This window comes from Motacilla alba, chromosome 18 (assembly GCF_015832195.1).
Source record: "Motacilla alba alba isolate MOTALB_02 chromosome 18, Motacilla_alba_V1.0_pri, whole genome shotgun sequence".
NCBI classification, from domain to species: domain Eukaryota; kingdom Metazoa; phylum Chordata; class Aves; order Passeriformes; family Motacillidae; genus Motacilla; species Motacilla alba.
Window position 1 is genome coordinate 1376863 of NC_052033.1, and position 18536 is coordinate 1395398.

At 54.9% G+C, this 18536-nt stretch overlaps 1 protein-coding gene across 1 annotated transcript in view; it reads left to right on the forward strand.

Moving 5' to 3' along the window:
* The first annotated feature begins 1582 nt into the window (after window positions 1–1582).
* Window positions 1583–18536, forward strand: part of ITGB4 (integrin subunit beta 4) — a 30772-nt gene continuing 13818 nt past the window's right edge. The window contains exons 1-22 of the mRNA XM_038156843.1: window positions 1583–3078; window positions 8287–8378; window positions 8669–8751; window positions 9216–9317; window positions 9721–9925; window positions 10432–10528; window positions 10928–11099; window positions 11724–11987; window positions 12372–12461; window positions 12629–12751; window positions 12853–13020; window positions 13313–13389; window positions 13540–13751; window positions 14046–14149; window positions 14290–14388; window positions 15157–15283; window positions 15424–15543; window positions 16029–16135; window positions 16458–16491; window positions 17379–17567; window positions 17655–17758; window positions 18148–18206. Coding sequence (XP_038012771.1) covers window positions 3065–3078; window positions 8287–8378; window positions 8669–8751; window positions 9216–9317; window positions 9721–9925; window positions 10432–10528; window positions 10928–11099; window positions 11724–11987; window positions 12372–12461; window positions 12629–12751; window positions 12853–13020; window positions 13313–13389; window positions 13540–13751; window positions 14046–14149; window positions 14290–14388; window positions 15157–15283; window positions 15424–15543; window positions 16029–16135; window positions 16458–16491; window positions 17379–17567; window positions 17655–17758; window positions 18148–18206 — 2642 coding nt within the window. The 5' untranslated portion in view covers window positions 1583–3064. The remainder of the gene's footprint in view (window positions 3079–8286; window positions 8379–8668; window positions 8752–9215; window positions 9318–9720; window positions 9926–10431; window positions 10529–10927; window positions 11100–11723; window positions 11988–12371; window positions 12462–12628; window positions 12752–12852; window positions 13021–13312; window positions 13390–13539; window positions 13752–14045; window positions 14150–14289; window positions 14389–15156; window positions 15284–15423; window positions 15544–16028; window positions 16136–16457; window positions 16492–17378; window positions 17568–17654; window positions 17759–18147; window positions 18207–18536) is intronic.

Consider the following 18536-nt stretch of genomic DNA (forward strand, 5'->3'; position numbering starts at 1 on the left):
ATTTACTTCAGCACATTCCTGCGTGGCTTTTACAGAGCAGTTTTCCACCTCTGAGCCTTCCCTGCACTGCTGTTCCTCTGGCTGTTTATATTCCACTTCCTTCCTTTTGTTCTAAGCGAGAACCATGGACACCAATGACTTCCACTAGCTGCTCTTTGTTTATTTGGAGCTGGGGCCATGCTCGTGCTCCGTGTTGCCGGTAAACAGCAGAGCTCTGGGATTTCACAGGGAAAGGTTTTGCCTTTTTGCATAGAAGACATGGGTGTGTGCTCAGCCTCTGGCAGTTGGGTGGGGTGCTGATGGATCCCTGGAAGGCCCTGCTGTCCCCAAATGGGTGACAGGACTGTCCTAGGCTGAGGTTGCATCCTGCGTCCTTCACTGGTATTTTCCTCTGGTGTTGCTTCTGTATCCCACTTTCCTCTTGCTGCCAATCTGTCCCAGAGGCAAATGTTCATCAGGGATGTTCATCAGAGAGATTTTCCTTTAGGAACATGTTCATGACAACGAAGAACAGGGGACATATGTAGTTAATGCTGCCTTGGAGGAAAGGCTGAGGGAGAAAATATGGCAGGATTTCATCTGGCACTTTTAATTGAACAGGGAATTACATTAAACATCATTTAGTGCAATAAATCATGTGCATGTTAATGCACATTAATAATACATTATTACACATTCCTTTTATTTAAGCCACATAGCAGGATATTGTCACTACAGTGCACAGTGCAGTGATGGGATTAAGTGTTTAGTTTTCTTTTAGTAACGTGTGTTGTTACAGAATTTAAAAAGGAGATAAATGTGCTCCAGCAGCAGGATTTTGGCTGTAACTGCACAATAGAGACCTAGAAAAAGCCCCAAAGCTGTCTCCAGGCATGCTGTGGTGGCAGGACACAAAGAAGAAAGGCTCTGTTGCAAGCTGGCGTGGCATTAAAAAAAAAAAAAAAGAAAATAATTAACCCTGAAATCACTTGTAATTATCAGTAATTGGCACTCGGACTGGTAGTCAGCAGAGAGAGCAATAATTTCATGTGAGCTATAAAACTACATGTTTTCCCTCCTAGGGCAAAAATTTCTAGGCCACATTGCCACCGCAGAAAATCACTGATTTGTAAATGCAAGATTCACCACAGATGTGGCTGTGAGCTGTGGTGGAGCCATCTGCACTGAAATCTGCTCACCCTGCCTCTGAAATCCCTGTCCTCTGTTCTTAAAAACAGCAAATCTGTGTGACAAAAGCCTGATGCAGCAGTCAGGGAGAGCAAGGTATGGAACCAAGGCAAGAACTTGAGTTCACCCGGTGTTCTTCCCTGGTGGAAGTAATTTGGAGAAGCTGCCTGAAAGACAACTCATTAAACAACCTTTTTATTTTTTTAAAGACAAGATTAAGTCAAAACCTTTTATATTCTCATGAGTATTTATAGAAAATTTCTAATTCCTCTCTGATTTTTTGCCCTAAAGATTTGGTGGTGACATTGCCTTTATATTGGAAAAGTGCCTTTATCAGCCCTGCAAATGTAAAAGCAGCCCAGTTACAGCTGTGGGAAAACTCATGTTCCATGGGCTTGGGATCTCTTAGGTGCTGGGGGGGACGTGTTTTAAAGAAAGGTGCAAAATTGGTGTCTTGAGCTCTTCTGGCAGCACCCAGAGGGAGTAACTGGGCTTCTTCTCACAGGTGGGAAGGCTGAAGGGAGCTGGTCCCTCCTTGCTGCTCCAGGCTGCAGGGATGAAGGGGAGGCAGAGGATGTCAGGAAACCCTGGGGCTGTCAGGGTCTGCAGGTGACACCAGAGATCCTTTGCAGGAGGCAACATAAACATTCTCCATCTCAGGTGGAGAAAGGAGGACACCCAGAAAGTCAGGACGCTGAGTATAGTGGTGCAAGGTGGGTGCTCATGAGCTTTTCTGGTTGACTTCAGGATTCCTGTCAGGGATCAATCACTAAAATAACTGGGTTTTTTACTACAATGCTTCTTGCAGCCTAAATTGGCTTTTCAACTGCAGTGGCAGCATTGCTTACCTCGAAGAGGAAAATTGCAGCAGTGGGAGGTGGGGTGGGGCTGGTGGGAGCTGCTGGTGGACAGGGCCAGGTAAGGTGACCAGACAGGTCTGTGAGCACCAGCACAACCCCCCCTCCCATCTTGAGAACTGAAACCCAGTTTTAATTCATCTGCAATATCCAACATCTGCTGCAGCTGTGGCTCCTGAGGCAGAGCAGGACCCTCTGCCTTCAGCCCCTCCATGGGAATGATCTGCTCTTCAACAGCAGCTCAAGCATCAGCACTCACAGCCTGGTCCTGCTCTGCCTTTATTTTGTCTTGTGTCCCAGCTCTCATGTTGCAGTCACTGTCTTCATGCATTTAAAAAAGTCAGCAGTAAACTTCCTTCATTTTCAGAACCTTTTCTTAACTCTAGGAAATCACATCTCCAAAAGGACTGGAGTTGCCAAGTTATGTGTTGGCAAACTCAGAAGCGACAGATTTAAACAGCCCGGGCCATCTTCCCCTGCACCCTGCCTGTTTCCCATTTGCTGTGTATTTAATGGCACAAGCACATCCTCCTTTTTCCTGGGGCTAAGGCAGTTTGCATATATTAACTTGAGCTTCCTAATTGCTTGTAGTGAAGGGAATCCTGCTCCTCACCTTTCGATCAGTTCTGGAGAGCAGCAGCCTCTGTAATGCCACATTGAGAGCGAGGAGGGCAAAACTGCCCTGCTCATAGTCAGGCAGGAAATGTGCCATTTTTCCATCTGGCTGTTGCTATTGTTTGTGTTGAAGCCCAGGGGATGCAGTTTTCCTTGTGAGGATCTATCAGGGAGCCAAAATCCAGCCTGTGCCATTGCATCTGCTCCAGAATGCGTGTGCTCCGCTCTGTGGAAAGTGTGAGCGGTTCTGAGCCATCACCAATCCCAGACTCTAAAGCAAAAGGGTGTTGTGGACAGAAAAACAGCCTCACCTGAACTCCAAACCCTCCTCTGCTGTTCTTTGGACTGGGGAAGGGATTTTGGATCCAGCTCAGCAGAAGGAGTGGAATCAGCTGTGGGATTGCTGCTCGTGGCAGCCTTGGACCATGGTGGGATGCAGGTATGGGTGGTAATCGTTCATGGTGCTACGAGGGGTTGCACTGACTCTTGAGGCAGATTCACCGCAGGTGAGGAGTGCTCTGCTGTGCCCACACCCCGGATAAAGCAGGACGCACGGAAAGCACCGAGGCTGGGCTCAGCATCTGCCGGTTGTCGGGGCAGGAATTTCCCTGACATTTCAGCAAGGAGTTACCTGAGCTCTGAGGGTGACGCCTCCCAGCCGTGCCAGGGGGACACTGGGAGGAGAAACCCCTGTCACGGGAGGTCGGGGAGCTCCCTCAGCTGTGCCCTGAGCAGGCAGATGAAGCCGAGCAGCCCCTCCGGGCTCCCTGCCCTCGGCAGCACCTTCCCAGCGCCCGCTCAGCCCTTTTCCTGTGGGATGGTGCTTGCGCGGAGGGAGGGTCCAGAGGGCTGTGCCTGCCCGGCCAGGTGTGCAGGGAGCAGTGAATGCCAGCCCTGCGTCACGGGCACCCCCTCCTCCCTCCCAGCTGGGATAAAACTTCTCCTCACCTGGGATCCAATCTCATTTATCGCAGCTCCCACCTTTCCTCCCTGGCAACCCCCCGGGAGGGCGAGGCGGCAGTGCGGGCAGTGAGAACAAAGTGGATTTTTGACTGAGGGGCCGGGGAGCCGCAGGGCGTTATGTGGGACCGCGGGCTGGCCGCGCTCTCCGCCGGACCGGGACTTGACGTTTGACCGGCAAGAGAAAAGGGACAGAAAATAGAGAGCCGGGAGAAAGAGGGGGGAAAAGGGAAAGAAAAGCCCAAAGCTGGAAATCAAGTCGCAGCAGCGAAGCAGCACGTTTCCCCTCTGCCTTCGGAAGAATTCCTTGGCTTGGTGTGCGGGTGCCTGTTATTCGGGCTGCGGCAGAGGAGTTGGACTCTGAGTCAGACCCAGCGCTAATGAGGTTTGTGGAATCAATTCATCTGTGCTCCGCAGCGTCCAGCGCGCTTGAACTCTGCTGCGCTGATGAATCGGGCAGTGAATTAATGCGCGGGCAGGTGGGCAGGACACGGAGCGCGGGGCTCAGCCCCTGCCCGCCTGTTCCCTCTGTTTTCCCCTGGTTTTTGGCTGCCGGGCGCCGTCCGGTGCCTCTGGGCTGGCTGGGAAAAGCAACGATCGTGACCGGGCAGGGCTTTGGGGGCTGCACGGGTCCGGGTTTGTGTCCGCAGGTATTTGGGTGGGGGTCCGGGAGCGGGGCGGGGGTGCGGTGGGGCGGCCGAGCAGAGCCCTTTGGGGACAGCTGTTGGCGTTTCAGGGGTTGCCCTGTCCCTCAGCCCGGTTCCAGGGGGAGAGGCTGTCGTGCCTCGGAGCTGGCACCCCGGGAAAGCTTTCGGGGGTGAAAGTGTGCAAGGTCAGCCGGGCTGGGGGTGCCTCCCACCCGCGGAGCCCACCGGGGTTGTTTTCCAGACCTGGTGGCTGCCCCTGCAAGGGGGGAGCAAGGGAAGGGGGGATCCCGGAGGAAAAGGCCAGGAGAGGGTGGGGGGTTCAGGGTGGGCTTTGCTGAACTGCAGGTGTTGGGGTATTTGCAAATTGGTGGATCTGACATGGACAGGGAATGGGATATGAGAGTTGGCATGAGGGGACTGACAGGCATAGATGAGCTGAGGGAAAGGGGGATGAGGAGCACCCACAGAGGGGAAGGAGGGGAAAAGTGTCTTGTGGGGCCAAAGGAGCAGAGAAAGTGGCGGGAAGAGCTCATGGAGGGAACGGGAGGGTTCTGGGGCTGTGCTGGCATTTGGGCAGACCCCAGGCAGGAGACTGCCATTCCTGCCTCTGCTCCTTGGGGTTCCCCCCTGCCCGAGCCCAGGGGGCAGCAGGAAGAGATGGAACCAGAGCCACCAGCCTTTCACAGCACGGGGGGTGTTGGCCACAAAGCAGCTCCCAGCAGCTCCATGTGGGTGCCCAGGCTGGGTCCTGCTGTGTTTTATCCCTGGCTGGAGCATGCTGGGGGCCACGTCTGGGCTCTGGAACTCAACCTGGGAGCTGAAAACAACAAATGGAGACGCTCACATGGAGTCTCCCAGCTGCAGGAGCATGCCTGGGGAAGGAGGGGGAATGGATGAGGAAGGCAAACAAAACAAGACGAGTAGGATTTTGTGTGTAAGAGATTTTTTGATTTGTGGGTCAAGTTTTTTGTAGTTTTGGGGAGTCTGGCTCGATAATTTCCAAGTTTTGGAGCACAGTCCCAGCAGCTCTGTGCCACCACATGTGCAGGGGAGGGAACATGAGCTGTGTTCCTGATCCCCTGGGCTGTGGCTGCACTGCATCCTCGGCACACATGGATGGTCCTTGATGCCACGGACTAGGGTCAGTCCCCTGCACAGCCCCACACAGCTCCCCATGGCTGCAACCATGAAAAGAGCAATTCCCACCCAAGAGAGGAAAGGCTGTGCTTGGGAACTCCTTGTTGAGAATCTGCCTCACTTTCCCACTCCCGTGTCCCAACCTGCTGGGTGTCCCCCACGTGGCAGCTGGGACCAGGCTCCTGCTGTTGCTTTGTGGCGCATCACAACCTGCTCCTTGCTCCCCCATCTGCCATTCCAACCCTGTCCTCTGTCCCATTGCACCAGTGGATTGTTTGGAGCATTGCCTGGATTTTTGGGGATGAGGTACCTAGCCCCAGCTTCTCCAGACTCAGGGGTTCTTGGCATATTCCTAGAGTAGGTTGGTTGCTGTGCTGTGGGGCAGGGCAAAGGCTGGGGGAGCAAGAGAAGACCAGGAGGAAATGCTGGAGCAGGTCTGAGAAATGGTAGGAAGTTTATGTGCAGCCAGGAGCTGCTCTTTCTCCTTGTTTTTGCACAACTGAACAGATTTATTTTTTGTTGTTGTTGTCATGAAAACCCAACCAAATCCTGCAGATTTCCTGAAGTAGAAGTGGCATTTTCCCTTACAGAGGATACTTCTGAAAGCAAGGGGTGGCTGCTCCCATACTTTTGCAGGAGTATTGCAGGCTGCATTCCTCAGTGGCCATGCTCTGTGCCACCAGTGCCCAGAGGGCTGGCATCTGCCCAGCAAAATCCTTGAAGGTTGGTGGCTCACAGGGCAACAGAACGTTTATATTGAGCAGGATTTTATGGCCTTTTATCTCAGCACTTGAAAAGATGTGATGGTAATTTATGTGCCTGAGGCCCAGGGTGTGTCCATCCGTTCCTTGGTGACTTTTTCCTAACTAGTGATTAAGGGAAGAGGCATTTGGTCCTTGTGAGCTGAGCAGTCTGGTTCCATACTCAAGCCCTTCCTTGTGGCCCGTGCCATGGTGGGAGAGGTGGGAGATGGGATTTGCTGGGTGCTCAGCTGATGTTTTCAACTGTGTTTTCCTTCCACGGGCTCTGAGGACTTCTTCCCTACCCTTTCATCCCACTTCTGACTGGCCTCTCCCCACATCTCCATAGCACCATCCTGGGATGGGGCAGAGCAAGGAAAAAAGGGATTTTCCTGGCTTCAAAATCTCCCTGTGTCAGTAGCAAGGGACACAATATTTGCCAGCAAGTACTGCCGTGAGGACTGTCCCTGAAGGAGGTCACAGGCGTGTCCTGGGTGAGCAATGCTGGCCTCAGAGCCAGTGCTGCAACTGGACTTGAGGGGACAGGGACCACCCGGAGCCAAACCTCCAAAGGGCCCAACTGGGAACATGGCCTGACGGTCAGTGTGGCAGGGAGGGAAGCAGAGGAGTTCCCTTGCTCAGCTGGGACCTTTTACCCATAAGAAAAGCAGCTCGTTGGCAAAACAGCACATTGCTACAGGTCCTGAGGAACAACAAAGCTTCCCGGGGTTTCCCTGCAGAGATGCTGCCCTGAGGCTCCTGTGTTTCACTTTTAGCCCCTGGGCATTAATGACTGTGGTAAATCCCTCTGGGCACAGCTGACAGGATGAAGAGGTACCCGTGTCCTGCCAGTTGCTGCCTGTGTACCCAGTGACTCTCACATGGAGCCAAGTGCAGCCACCAAGAGTGATGTCCTGTGGTGTCCATGCTGGCTTGGTTGAGCCCTGTGTCACAACAACTGCTGCATTCAATGTATTCCCCTGGCTGCAGAGGCCGAGTGTGATCTGGTGCTGCTGAGACCAGGCTGGGTTTTTCCAGTGGTTTCCCTGCAGCCCAGGCCAGGCCGTGAGTGGCTGAGTCTCCATGTGACTGCTCTGTGTGCTGGATGTCCCTCAGGTGACTTGGGCATCGTTACTGCACGCAACAACTTTTCCTGTTTCCTTTCCCTGTTTTAAGTGGTTTTCACATTCTTTTCATTTTAGACTCAGGGCTGACACAGCAAGAAGCTATAAGACAATTAATTTATATTTTGTATTTCACAATTGCATCTACCAGGAAGGAGATGCTTTAATGATATCTTTACACTGTTGTTTTTTCCTTGACTGCTCTCACTTGCCCTGCTGGGTGTGAGGATGAGCCTCTGGCACAGCAGCTGCAGAACTTGAGTTCCAGCTTTGTGCCCTCTGTTTACCACATCCAAATGCTGACTTCTGGATGGCACCGAGTTTTCTCAGTTATGTGTGGTGCAGGGAGAATGGTTCACTCTGTTTAGGATTTGACCTCTGCATCCATCAAGGGGTCCTGCTGCCCTGGCCAGGACAAAGGGGATCTGCCAGGCTCTCAAAACCACAGATTCATTCAACAACTCCAAAGCTCCAAGCCTGGCATTTCCCAAGACCTCAGACCTCACCCTCTCTTTATTGTTGGCTTGACCATCCTGGAAACTCTTAGTGTGATAGGAAATAGCTGAAGGGAGGGGTTAGTGTTGCTTTTGGGGAGAGATGTGGACAGTCACTTTGTTTTCTTTTTTTTTTTTTTTTTTTTTTTTTTTTCCCTAACCTGCCAGGAAAAGCAATGTCTTGGCCTGGTCAGTGGACACACGTTCACACGTGTGGATGGTGCTGGGCTCTGTCTGGGGGTCCCCTGTGCTCCAGATGCCTGCACCACCCCCTGATTTCGAGCTGGGCACCCCAACTCCAGGCACAGGCGTGGCATTGCTGGGAAGTTTGAGCCTTTTGAAGATGCTTGAGCAGAGGACAAACCATCCTTGGCTTTGCTTTTGTGCCGTTCCCTCCAGAGCTCAGCAATTTTTTCCAGCCCGGGATGTGAGGGCTGTCCCACCCCAGCGGGGCTGAGAAGGGGCTCTGTGGGAGCTGCCCTGGTCATATCCAGGTCTCTTTCCACCTTTTGGCTTTCTGCAATGCAGCAATCCCTTTATTTCAGGAGGAAGAGGATGAATGTGCTGCCACAGGTGTGTGCCAGGCTGCTCCTCCTGTCCTTGATCTGTGCCACCGGCGTTTGCCAATGGAGCAAAAGTGAGTGGAGCCGTGGTAGCCCGTCTGCCACCTCCCCTTGGGGACTGTGTGTACCTGCCCTGCCTCCAGAAGCACCAGTCTTCATGTGGAGAACACCTGCTGTGTGCTTTCCCTGCTGTTTTCCATCTCCCCAGTTTTGGGGACCCTCCCTTGCTACCCCACTGCTGTTTTGCAGCCAGTTTCCACTAACAAGGCAAAACCTCCATTTTTCCACGGGATCAGCCTTTCTCACACCGTCCCACGGCTTCCTTTGTTTTCCCCATCCGTGATGCCCTGATCTTTCCTGGCAGACAACCGCTGCGTGCTGTCCCGGGCAAAGAGCTGCACCGAGTGCATCCGGGTGGATAAGGACTGCTCCTTCTGCACCGACGAGGTGAGACCTTACAGGGCAGCCTGGGGCTCCTCTTCCCACCCTGCTGATGGAGGGATCCCACCACCCTCAGTGTGAGAGGCACACAAGAGCAGGGGCAGCTTCTGGATGGGAAAGGCTGCAACATGGATTTCCTTTTGGTGTGGAACATGGGGAGGGAGGGAGGGGAGTCCAGGGGAGAATTGCAGCAATACAGGGGTTTATCAGAAAATGTCAGCGCACCAGAAACAGTGTGTGCAAGGGATGGAGGAAGAGTTTTATCTCACACAACCCAGTAACTCACTGGTGGTCACATTTCAGCTGGTGGTTCTGTGTGAGACTCACCCCCATCTCTCTGCCCCTCTCCTGCTCTTGAAGGCTCATAATGCTCTAGGCACAGGACCCTGCTTCCCGCCCTGTGTATTTCCCCCTTTCCCAGTGGATCTGGTGCTTTCTGTGGCTCTGATGCTGCTCTTGCTCCCTGGCAGAGCTTCGAGGAGCCGCGCTGTGACCTGCGGGAGAACCTGCTGCGCTCCGGCTGCGGCGAGGCCAGCATCGTGTACACCCAGGGAGAGATGAGGACACTGAAGGTGCGTGCTGGGGACACAGCCCGTGCTCAGCCTCTCCCGAGGGGTCCTTCATCCTTCTCTAGGCTCCTCAGCAGGAAAAATACAAAGCCCAGATCGCTGTTTTTGTGGGGTCTACTCAAAAGCATTGCCTTGGCTAGCCGGTGGACCTGTGAGCCACTGGCCCTGATCCAGCTGGGGTGCCTTTGCAGACAAAGCAGATGTAAGCAAAATGCTCACATTCCTCTGGAGGAGGTGCCTGGCTGGACACGAGTGGCTGTCGGGGAGGCTGTTGGACAGGACATGAGGGAGGGGGACGTCCTCATCCCTGCCTTTGTACTTCCTACTCATGTCCCTGCTCCTTGCCTCCTTGTTGCACCCATGCTGGAGATGGAGTCCATCCCCTTCACATCACTCTCCTTCACAGAATTCCAGTATCAACATGTCCCTGCAGAGGACCCAGGTGTCACCCCAGGCCATGTACATTCGGCTGCGGGCTGGCGAGGAGATGAGCTTTGACATGGATGTCTTCCAGCCCAAGGAGAGCCCTGTGGATCTCTACATCCTCATGGACTTCTCCTACTCAATGTCTGATGATCTGGACAACCTCAAAAGCATGGGGCATAACCTAGGTGAGGGCAGAGCTGGGAGAAGAGTGGAGCCTGCTCCCACGTTGATGAAGGCAGGCAGCTCTCTCCTGCCTGTGTCTGCGAGTCCTCTGCCAGCACCAGAGAGGGGGATGCAGCTGGCAATGGACTGAGAGGTGTCTGTTTTAATTAGAGTTTCTCATTATCTCTGTGCAGCCCTGTGTGGGGATGTCTCTGTGGTCCTGCAGGGATCCTCACATGCTCTCCCCTTGCAGCCCAGCTGGTGCCCCTCAGAGCCGCTCTGTGCGGGGCCTCTGGCATCCTGAACCTGCTGGGCACTACTGCAGGAGCTCCAGTTTTGGGGCTCCAAAGGGTGTGTAGGTTTCTGCCCTATAAAAGCCCAAAGATCCTGAAAGATGACAGTTTGGGAACCTTATCCAAGAACCCACCAGCAGAGAAGATGCCCACAAAAGGGCTTCTTTCCCTGGAGCAGGGAGCTCACAGGCATCTCTTTATTTCTGTGTCTCCTCCTTACTTTCCCCTCCTCCCAGCGGACTTCCTGCAAGCCCTGACTTCCAATTACACCATTGGATTCGGCAAGTTTGTGGACAAAGTCTCGTCCCCTCAGACAGACATGAGACCTGAAAAGTGAGTGAGCCTTGTGGGTCCCTGAGGTGGGAGTAGAGGGAGTGGAAAGTGCCTTCTGTTTCTCTGTGGCTTCCAGTGTCAGCAGTGCAAGAGCCTCCATCCATCTCTCAGCCTTCACTGCCAGTGTCCTCCCTGGTCTCCCCATCCCTCAGGGCTTGCTGTAGCACTGTGACAGTGACAGCAGTGTCATCCTCTGCTTTCACACCTTCCCTGCTCTGCCACAACAGACTGCTCATCTTGTCTTCTCCTCTATCTCTGCCCTCATCCCTTCTCCCTCTCAGTGCTGGTGGCTGAGCTGCTCAGCTCCATGACTTTGCTTGAGGGACTCTCCCCACATTTCCTCTCCTTGCATCCCTTGGCTCCTGCCCCACATGAGACCCCTGATTCCATCTGTCCTAGGCTGCGTGAGCCCTGGCACAACGCCGACTCCCCGTTCTCCTTCAAGAACGTCATCCGCCTGACCAGCAACATCAACCACTTCAGCCAGGAGCTCCGCAAGGAGCGCATCTCCGGCAACCTGGATGCCCCCGAGGGCGGCTTTGATGCCATCCTGCAGACAGCTGTTTGCAAGGTGAGGGTGGCCAGGGCTGTGTTTTTAATGAGTGGATCTTCCTGATGCCCACTGATGAGCAGAAGAGCCATGCACAGGGCGAGTGACAGGGCAGCCAGGGAGCCCTGGTTCAGCCACAGTTGGTTCTTGCCCTCCCAGCCACACACTCCCAGTGCCAAGCTGCTTTGCGTTCCAAATTTTCCCTAAGCCTTAGAATATGTGTCCTGGTGTTTGATGCCCAGCTCCTTGCTGGGAACCTCGTGTGTGCTCTTTGCTCTGTTCCCCTCCACGCCTGTGGTGATGAAACTCTGCTCCCTGGAAAAGAGCCCACTTGGGCTCGGCCTCTTGGCTGAGGGATGAGCACAGCTCCAGACATGTCCAGGGAAGCGTGGGCTTGGCCCCTGTACACACATGTGCCTGCCACCGAGCTGCTGGGTGGGAGACACCCCGTGCTTTGGAGGTGTGGGTGGGTGCTGGGGTTCCTGGGGACACGTGGCTGGTTGTGATTGCTGCCAGGTGCAGGTGGTGCCTGGTCCCTTGGGTATTCCAGCTCCTGTCAGTGCTGGCTTGCCAAGGGCTGCAAGTGCTGTGCAGGGGTTTGGGAAGAGAGAAATAAAGGTTCCTTCTCCCCCTCCCTGGCTGCAGGATAAGATTGGCTGGAGAAAGGACAGCACTCACCTGCTCGTGTTCTCCACCGAGTCTGCCTTTCACTATGAAGCTGATGGTACCAACGTCCTGGCAGGGATCCTGGCAAGGAACGACGAGCAGTGTCACCTGGACAGCCACGGCACCTACGTCTATGACACCAAGCAGGACTATCCTTCAGTGCCCACCCTCGTGCGCCTCTTGGGCCAGCACAACATCATCCCCATCTTCGCTGTCACCAACCACTCCTACAGCTACTATGAGGTGAGGAGAGCACGGCAGTGATGGCACGTGGGATTGCCTTTCCTCCAGGACCTCTGCCTCAGCTCAGCTCTGAGGAGAAAGTGTTCTCCCATCACTTGTCCCCAAGTGCTAAACCAACACCTCGGTGTTTGGGAGGGTGGCACACTGTGTTGGGGGGCTGCTCTAGGTTGTGGGAGGTCTCAGGGTCTATTACTGGGTGCAGGAATCCAGGTTTCTAGAGGTCTCCCTGTGTTGGTTTCTGCTCCTTGTAAAGCAGTGGAGGCACAGAGCTAGAGAATAATTTAGGCTGGAAGGGACATTTGGATGTCTCAAAGCAGAGCCCACTCCCGTGATAGAGGAGAGGTTCTCAAGGCCTTGGCTCAGGGAGCTCCTGTCTCTCTGCAGAAGCTGCACAAGTATTTCCCCATCTCTGAGATTGGGGTGCTCCAGGAGGACTCTTCCAACATTGTGGAATTGCTCCGCACAGCCTTTGAGGTAACGGTGCTCTCTGGAGTTTCACTCTGGCTCACAGGGAGGGCAGGGGGTGGGCACCTCCTGGGTAGGAGAGCAGGCAGAGGGCAGGATGTGGCCCCTCTGGAGCAGGCCACGGCGTGGTCACAGGTACTGCTGAAAATCAACATTGTTTATCCTCTGGTGCCCAGCGCATCCGCTCCAAGATGGACATCCGGGCTGACTTCACCCCCAAAGCCCTGAAGACAGAGTTCACCTCCCCGGAATTTGAAAAGACAGAATCCGGCTCCTTCCACATCACCCGTGGAAAAGTGGTAAGTCCTCGGATGGCAACGGAGGGAAGGTACGTGTGAGGGGATGAACTCTTCGTGTCCAGCAGAGCTGGCTCATCCCTGCAGTGTGTCCCTTCCTTCAGAGCAAGTTCCACATGCACGTGAAGGCTCTGGAGTACGTTGGTGGGCAGCACGTCTGCAGCCTCCCCGAGAAGGACCAGCACGGAGTCATCCACGTGAAACCCACGTCCCTGAGCGACAGCCTCACGGTGTCCACTGCTGTCATCTGCGACGTGTGTCCCTGTGAACAGGTGGGGTCATGCAGAGAGGTGTCCTCCTCCTGCCAGCCTGGGGTGGGAATGTGTTGGCCGACGCATGCAAGTCCTGCTTGACTGTGATGCTGGTCGAGTATCACTGCTCGACCCCTCAGTGATGCTCAGCCTGGCCAGGACCTCCCTCACTGCCTGTTCCCAGATCGGTGTGATGTCCTGTGGTAGAGCTTCAGGGCAAAACTTTGCCCTTGCATCTGCCCTTCTGATTCCTGAAATGGTCTTGGGGGCAGCTGGGCCCATTCAGCAGTGCCTCTTCTCTCTTCACTTCCAGCAACAAGAGTTGGACTCGCCCAAGTGTAGTTTCCACGGGAACTTTGTGTGCGGACAGTGCATCTGCCACCCGGGCTGGTAAGGACTGTGTCCAAAGCCACACCCCTGCCAGGGACCCTGCGGTGTCCGGGGACCCGCAGTGACACACGTTCGTGCCCCGGCACCCTGCCAGGACCCTGCTGTGCTGCGCTCTGCTCCTGCCTCTCTCAGCGCCATCTCTGTCCCCAGGCGAGGGGACACGTGCGACTGCTCCCCGGCGTCATCCCCCAACAACGAAGCCTGCATCCGCCCCGGGGACGCGGAGCCGTGCTCGGGGCGCGGCGAGTGCCTGTGCGGCAAGTGCCAGTGCTACTCCGAGGAGCAGAGCCTGCGCTTCGACGGCGCCTTCTGCGAGTTCGACGTCCTGCAGTGCCCGCGCACCTCTGGCTTCCTCTGCAACGGTGAGAGCACCCCCAGAGCCCCAGCCGGGCGATGATGTGCTGGGCCTGTGGCACAGACAGGGTGTCCTGGACTGGTGGCCCTGGCACGGGGGTTGAGCGAGTGGTGATGGGCTGCAGGGACTCTGCCCTTGCAGAGGCGCGGGGAGAATGCTGCGGGGTCTGTTTGCAGCCCCTTTGCCCTTCAAAAAGCCCCTTTGCAGCCCCTGTGCACCCCGAAGAAAGCGGGGGAGCCCCAGACGGGGCTGGGGGAATGGCCCAGCCCCGGAGCCCAGGCAATCCCTGCTCTCCCCGCAGATCGTGGCCGCTGCTCCAGGGGCGCCTGCGTGTGCGAGAGCGGCTGGGAGGGCCCGGGCTGTGAATGCCCCACCAGCAACGACACCTGCATCGACAGCAGAGGGGTACGTCCTGTCCCGCCCTCCCCAGGCGCCGCTGCTCCCGGCAGGGCTGCTGCGAGCTGCCCCAGCGCTGGACTCTGCGCCACTGAGGGGCCTTGCTGACTCCCAGCGCCACTCCCGGGCTGTCACCTCTTCTCTCCCAGGGCATTTGCAATAACCACGGCAGGTGTGAATGTGGCAGATGCATCTGTGACATGGCTTCGTTGTACACCAGCTCCACCTGTGAAATCAGCTACTCCCTGGTGAGTCCCTCTGGGTTCATCGTTTATTCCCGCGCAGAGCTTCCAGGGAAGAAAGGCAAAGCGGAGATGAAGGCACATCTCAGCCAGGAACAAAATCTTGAGCAAGGGTTTGTGGTTTGTCTCACCCGTCCTGTGGCCAAAAAGGGTCTGGCATGGGAGCTGCTTTGCAGCCACAGGCTTTCTTTGCCCTCCTGTTCACCACCAGCGACCGCTGAGAGTCTGTGTTTATGTGCACCCTGGTGATGGGCAGAGGTTTGATGCTCAGCTTGTGACTCGTTCTGATTTGCCTCAAGACTGGGAAAAAACTCATTTCATGGAATCACACACTGGTTTGGATTGGAAGGAACCTTAAAGCTTATCTCATCCCAACTCTCCTGCCATGAGCAGGGACGCCTTCCACTAGATCAAGTTGCTCAGGGCCACACCCAAACTGGCCTTGAACACGTTCAATTTTCCTATTGACAAACATGGGCTAATCCCACAGTAGAAATGGAGAAAGCTGGCTTGATAACATTTTGGAAAGTCCACTGAAACCCTTGGAGAAGATCTAATTGCTGCCCAAATGAAGGCTGTTGGTATAAGAGATTTTGGAGCCAACTGGGCTTATAAATCCTTCATGAGCTGCTTGTTCTCAGTGACTTCTCTTTTTGACCTGGACCTTGCCTTGACTTTGGGATGAGGAGCTGCCTCTCCAGCTCTGCCTTTCAGGGGCTGTGTCCTCCCTTGCTCCTGGGGGTGTCCCTGACCATCCCACCCCCCTCTGCCCAGGGCTTCCAGGCTGTGTGTGAGAGCATCCGGGACTGTGTCCGCTGCCAGACCTGGGGGACAGGCAGCCTCAAAGGGAACTGCAGCTCCTGCCACCTCCAGATCCAGATGGTGGAGGAGCTGAAGAAAGGTAACGTGAGAAGCAGAGCTGGGCACAGCCATGTGTGGTGGCTCCTGCGTGCCCTGCTCTGTGTGGGCCTGCACGGAGGGCTGCTCCCCAAGTCTTTCCTGGCCCTGGTGACTTCACAACCATGTTCTCTCTCCCCACAGAGGAGGCTGGTGAGTACTGCTCCTTCCAGGATGAGGATGATGACTGCACCTACCACTACACCCTGGAGGGAGACCCCAGTGTCCTCCCCAACACCACCGTCCGCGTGCAGAAGAATAAAGGTGAGCAGGGCCCTGGGAGGAGCAGGGGATGTCCAGCCTGGGATCTGGATCAGAGTGACCACCTCCACGGTGTCCCCAGTCTCTGCTTTGTCCCTTTGCTGTGCCCCTGGGCAGAGTCAGCTGCAGGCAGCACCTCCCTGCCCACCTCGCTGTGTGACGCGGGTGGGTGACACTGTCTGTCTCACGAACTGCAGGGGGTGGAACGTGGCACCCTCAGAGAGACATATAGAGATCAGAGCCTTTCCCCTGCTGCCATGGGCAGGGATTGCTGCAAGGTGCTGCAGCCCTTTGGTACGGCTGGGTGTGAGCAGAGGTGTGATAGCCCTCCCTGAACAGCATTTCTCATTGTGAGGCATTGCCAAGGTTAACTGGGCTGCTCCATCCCTCAGAGAGCTGTGGTCCACCCTTTCCCCTCCCTGCTCCCTCCCTCCCTGCACACCCCACACGGGGCTGGTGCCTGGCAGTGACGTTGCTGTCACTTGCAGAGTGCCCACCTGGCAGCTTCCTCTGGCTCATCCCACTGCTCATCTTCCTCATCCTGCTCCTGGGGCTGCTGCTCCTGCTCTGCTGGAAGTTCTGTGCCTGCTGCAAGGTGAGTGTCTCAGCTGGCTTCCCCAGCCCAGGAGAGAACCAGATATGGCCAAAAACATGACAAATTTCCAGAATTCACCCAGCCTCCAGCATGGCCAGATTCGCAGGGGATGTCCCTGTGGTATCCAACTCTCTGCTGTTGCCAACATGAGCTGCTGGTGAAATTTTAGCCAGATTTCTCCCACCTAGCTAAATTCAGCTTGAGAGCCCCCTCCACCCACTGCCCACACATCCCTGCTGATGGGGATCCTCCCTGATGGAGACTTGGAGGGGTTTTGTCCTTGGCCACAAAGTGATTGTGTCTCTGGCTGTTTGTTTTCTAGGCTTGCCTGGCCCTGCTTCCCTGCTGCGCCCGAGGTACCAGCCTTGTCCTGGGGGAAGGGCTCTGGGGTGCACTGCCTTCCTGGGGTTGGGGTCTGCTGGGGAGAGCATCCTCCTCTCTGAGCTGGAGAGGTGGATCAGGGAGAAGGATTCTAGCAGAGAGCCTGAGCCAAGGAGTCTTGGAGCTGCTGGTCCACTCTTCCCCCCTGCCCCACACCCTTGTGTGAGAAATGGATTTGTAAAGGATTTTCAAAATGTATCGCTGTATGCAAATACTGAGATAAGGTGTGTTGAGTTGGGAAGGCTATGGAATAGAGATGACATTGCTGAGAGAGAGATTGAACTAGAAATAAGTTTCAAAATATGGCTTTAGAAAAAGACTAAATATTTTAGAAATTAGAACTGTGAAAGATACATTGTAGCGAGATTACGTGGAGTAAAAATATGAGTGATTAGTGTTAGAAGTAATAGCAACATTGTATAGTAAAATTAATAGGCTGAAAAACATTTATAAAGTATTATAACTAAGAAATAATGAAGAAATTAGCTTTTGATAGAATGGCATTGAGTTTTACATCTCTTATGTCTCACCCTTCATTGAGACTGATAATAGAATAGAAAATAGATAATAGAATAGAAAATCTTTTCAAACGCCTCTCAGTTACCCCATCTCTATAAAAGCTGGAAAAACCAACACCTGGGATGCCCTGCTGGGAGTCCCACTGCTGGCTCTCCCTGACCTTGTAATGCTTAGCTGGTGAGATGTGTTCTCCCCACTCATGAACACCCCTTTCTCCTCCATCCCACTCCCCTGCTGACATCCCAACACCCTTAGCGTGGTGGAAACCCTCAACATCCCCCAGAACAGCATCTGTGCGGTGGTCCCGGTGTGCCCAGGCTCTGACCCGCCCCTGGCTCTGCAGGTCGCACCGTTGGCTTCAAGGAGGACCACTACATGCTCCGCCACAGCCTCATGTCCTCCGACCACCTGGACACGCCCCTGGTGCGCAGCGGCTCCCTCAAGGGTCGGGACACGGTCCGCTGGAAGATCCACAACAATGTCCACAAGCAGGGCGTCGCCTCCCCCGCTGCCACCAACCCCAAGGACCTCGGTGAGTGTCGCCGTGCTTCCAGCTTCTGCGTGGGTTATTTCTCTGACCAAGAAGGACGGAGTTGCATTTGGGAATTTCTCTTTCCAGTTCCCTACGGGCTGTCCCTGAGGCTGGCCCGGCTCTTCACGCAGAACCTGACGAAACCGGACACCCGGGAGTTCGAGCAGCTGCGCAAGGAAGTGGAGGAGAACGTAGGAGCCTGGGCACAAGGGGGATCAGGGTGGCCTTGGGGACAGCCACACAGGGGGCTGGGCATAGCCCCTTCCCTGGGAACTCACAGCTATTGAGAGGAAGGAGCAGTTTTTCTTCTTTTGTGAGAAAGCACAATTTTTAAGGTCACAAGTAAGAACTGGCAAAGCATCTCGTGGAGATTCCACGTTTGCTTTGCGGCATGTGATCTGAAGCTCCTGTTTGGCTTCAATTTGCAGCCTCTCGCCATGTCCTGGGATGAAATCTGGTGTGGGAGGGTGAGGAAGGAGGGCCTGGGGTGGTCAGAGGGCTCCCGTGTTTTGTGGCAGCAGCATCTGCTCACTGAGCACACCCTGTTCACTGTGAATCTTGTCCCTCTTGCTCCTTGCAGCTGAACGAGGTTTTCAAGCACATTCCTGGCTGCCACAAGGTCCAGCAGACCAAGTTCAGGTGAGTCAGTGGGGGAGAGACTCCTGCAGGACAGGGTTCCCCCAGGGCATTTCTGATGATGGGGTGGACCAGAGAGCAGGGGTGTGAAATCTGCAATGCTGGGAGGAAGTGTGGTCTGTGAGACAAGCCTGGTGTGGTGCTTCACCCACACAGGGCTGCAGAGGAGAGCCCACCCCGCTGAGTTTGGCTCTGGAGCAGCAGGAACAAATCCTGGTCGCATGGTGCTTGATGGGAGAATTCCCACTGGCTTCAAAAGTTTCAGCCTGGTGCAAACTTAGGAGTGCATGGTGCAGGCTGGGAGGAATTTGGGGATGCCAGTGCTGAGCAGGG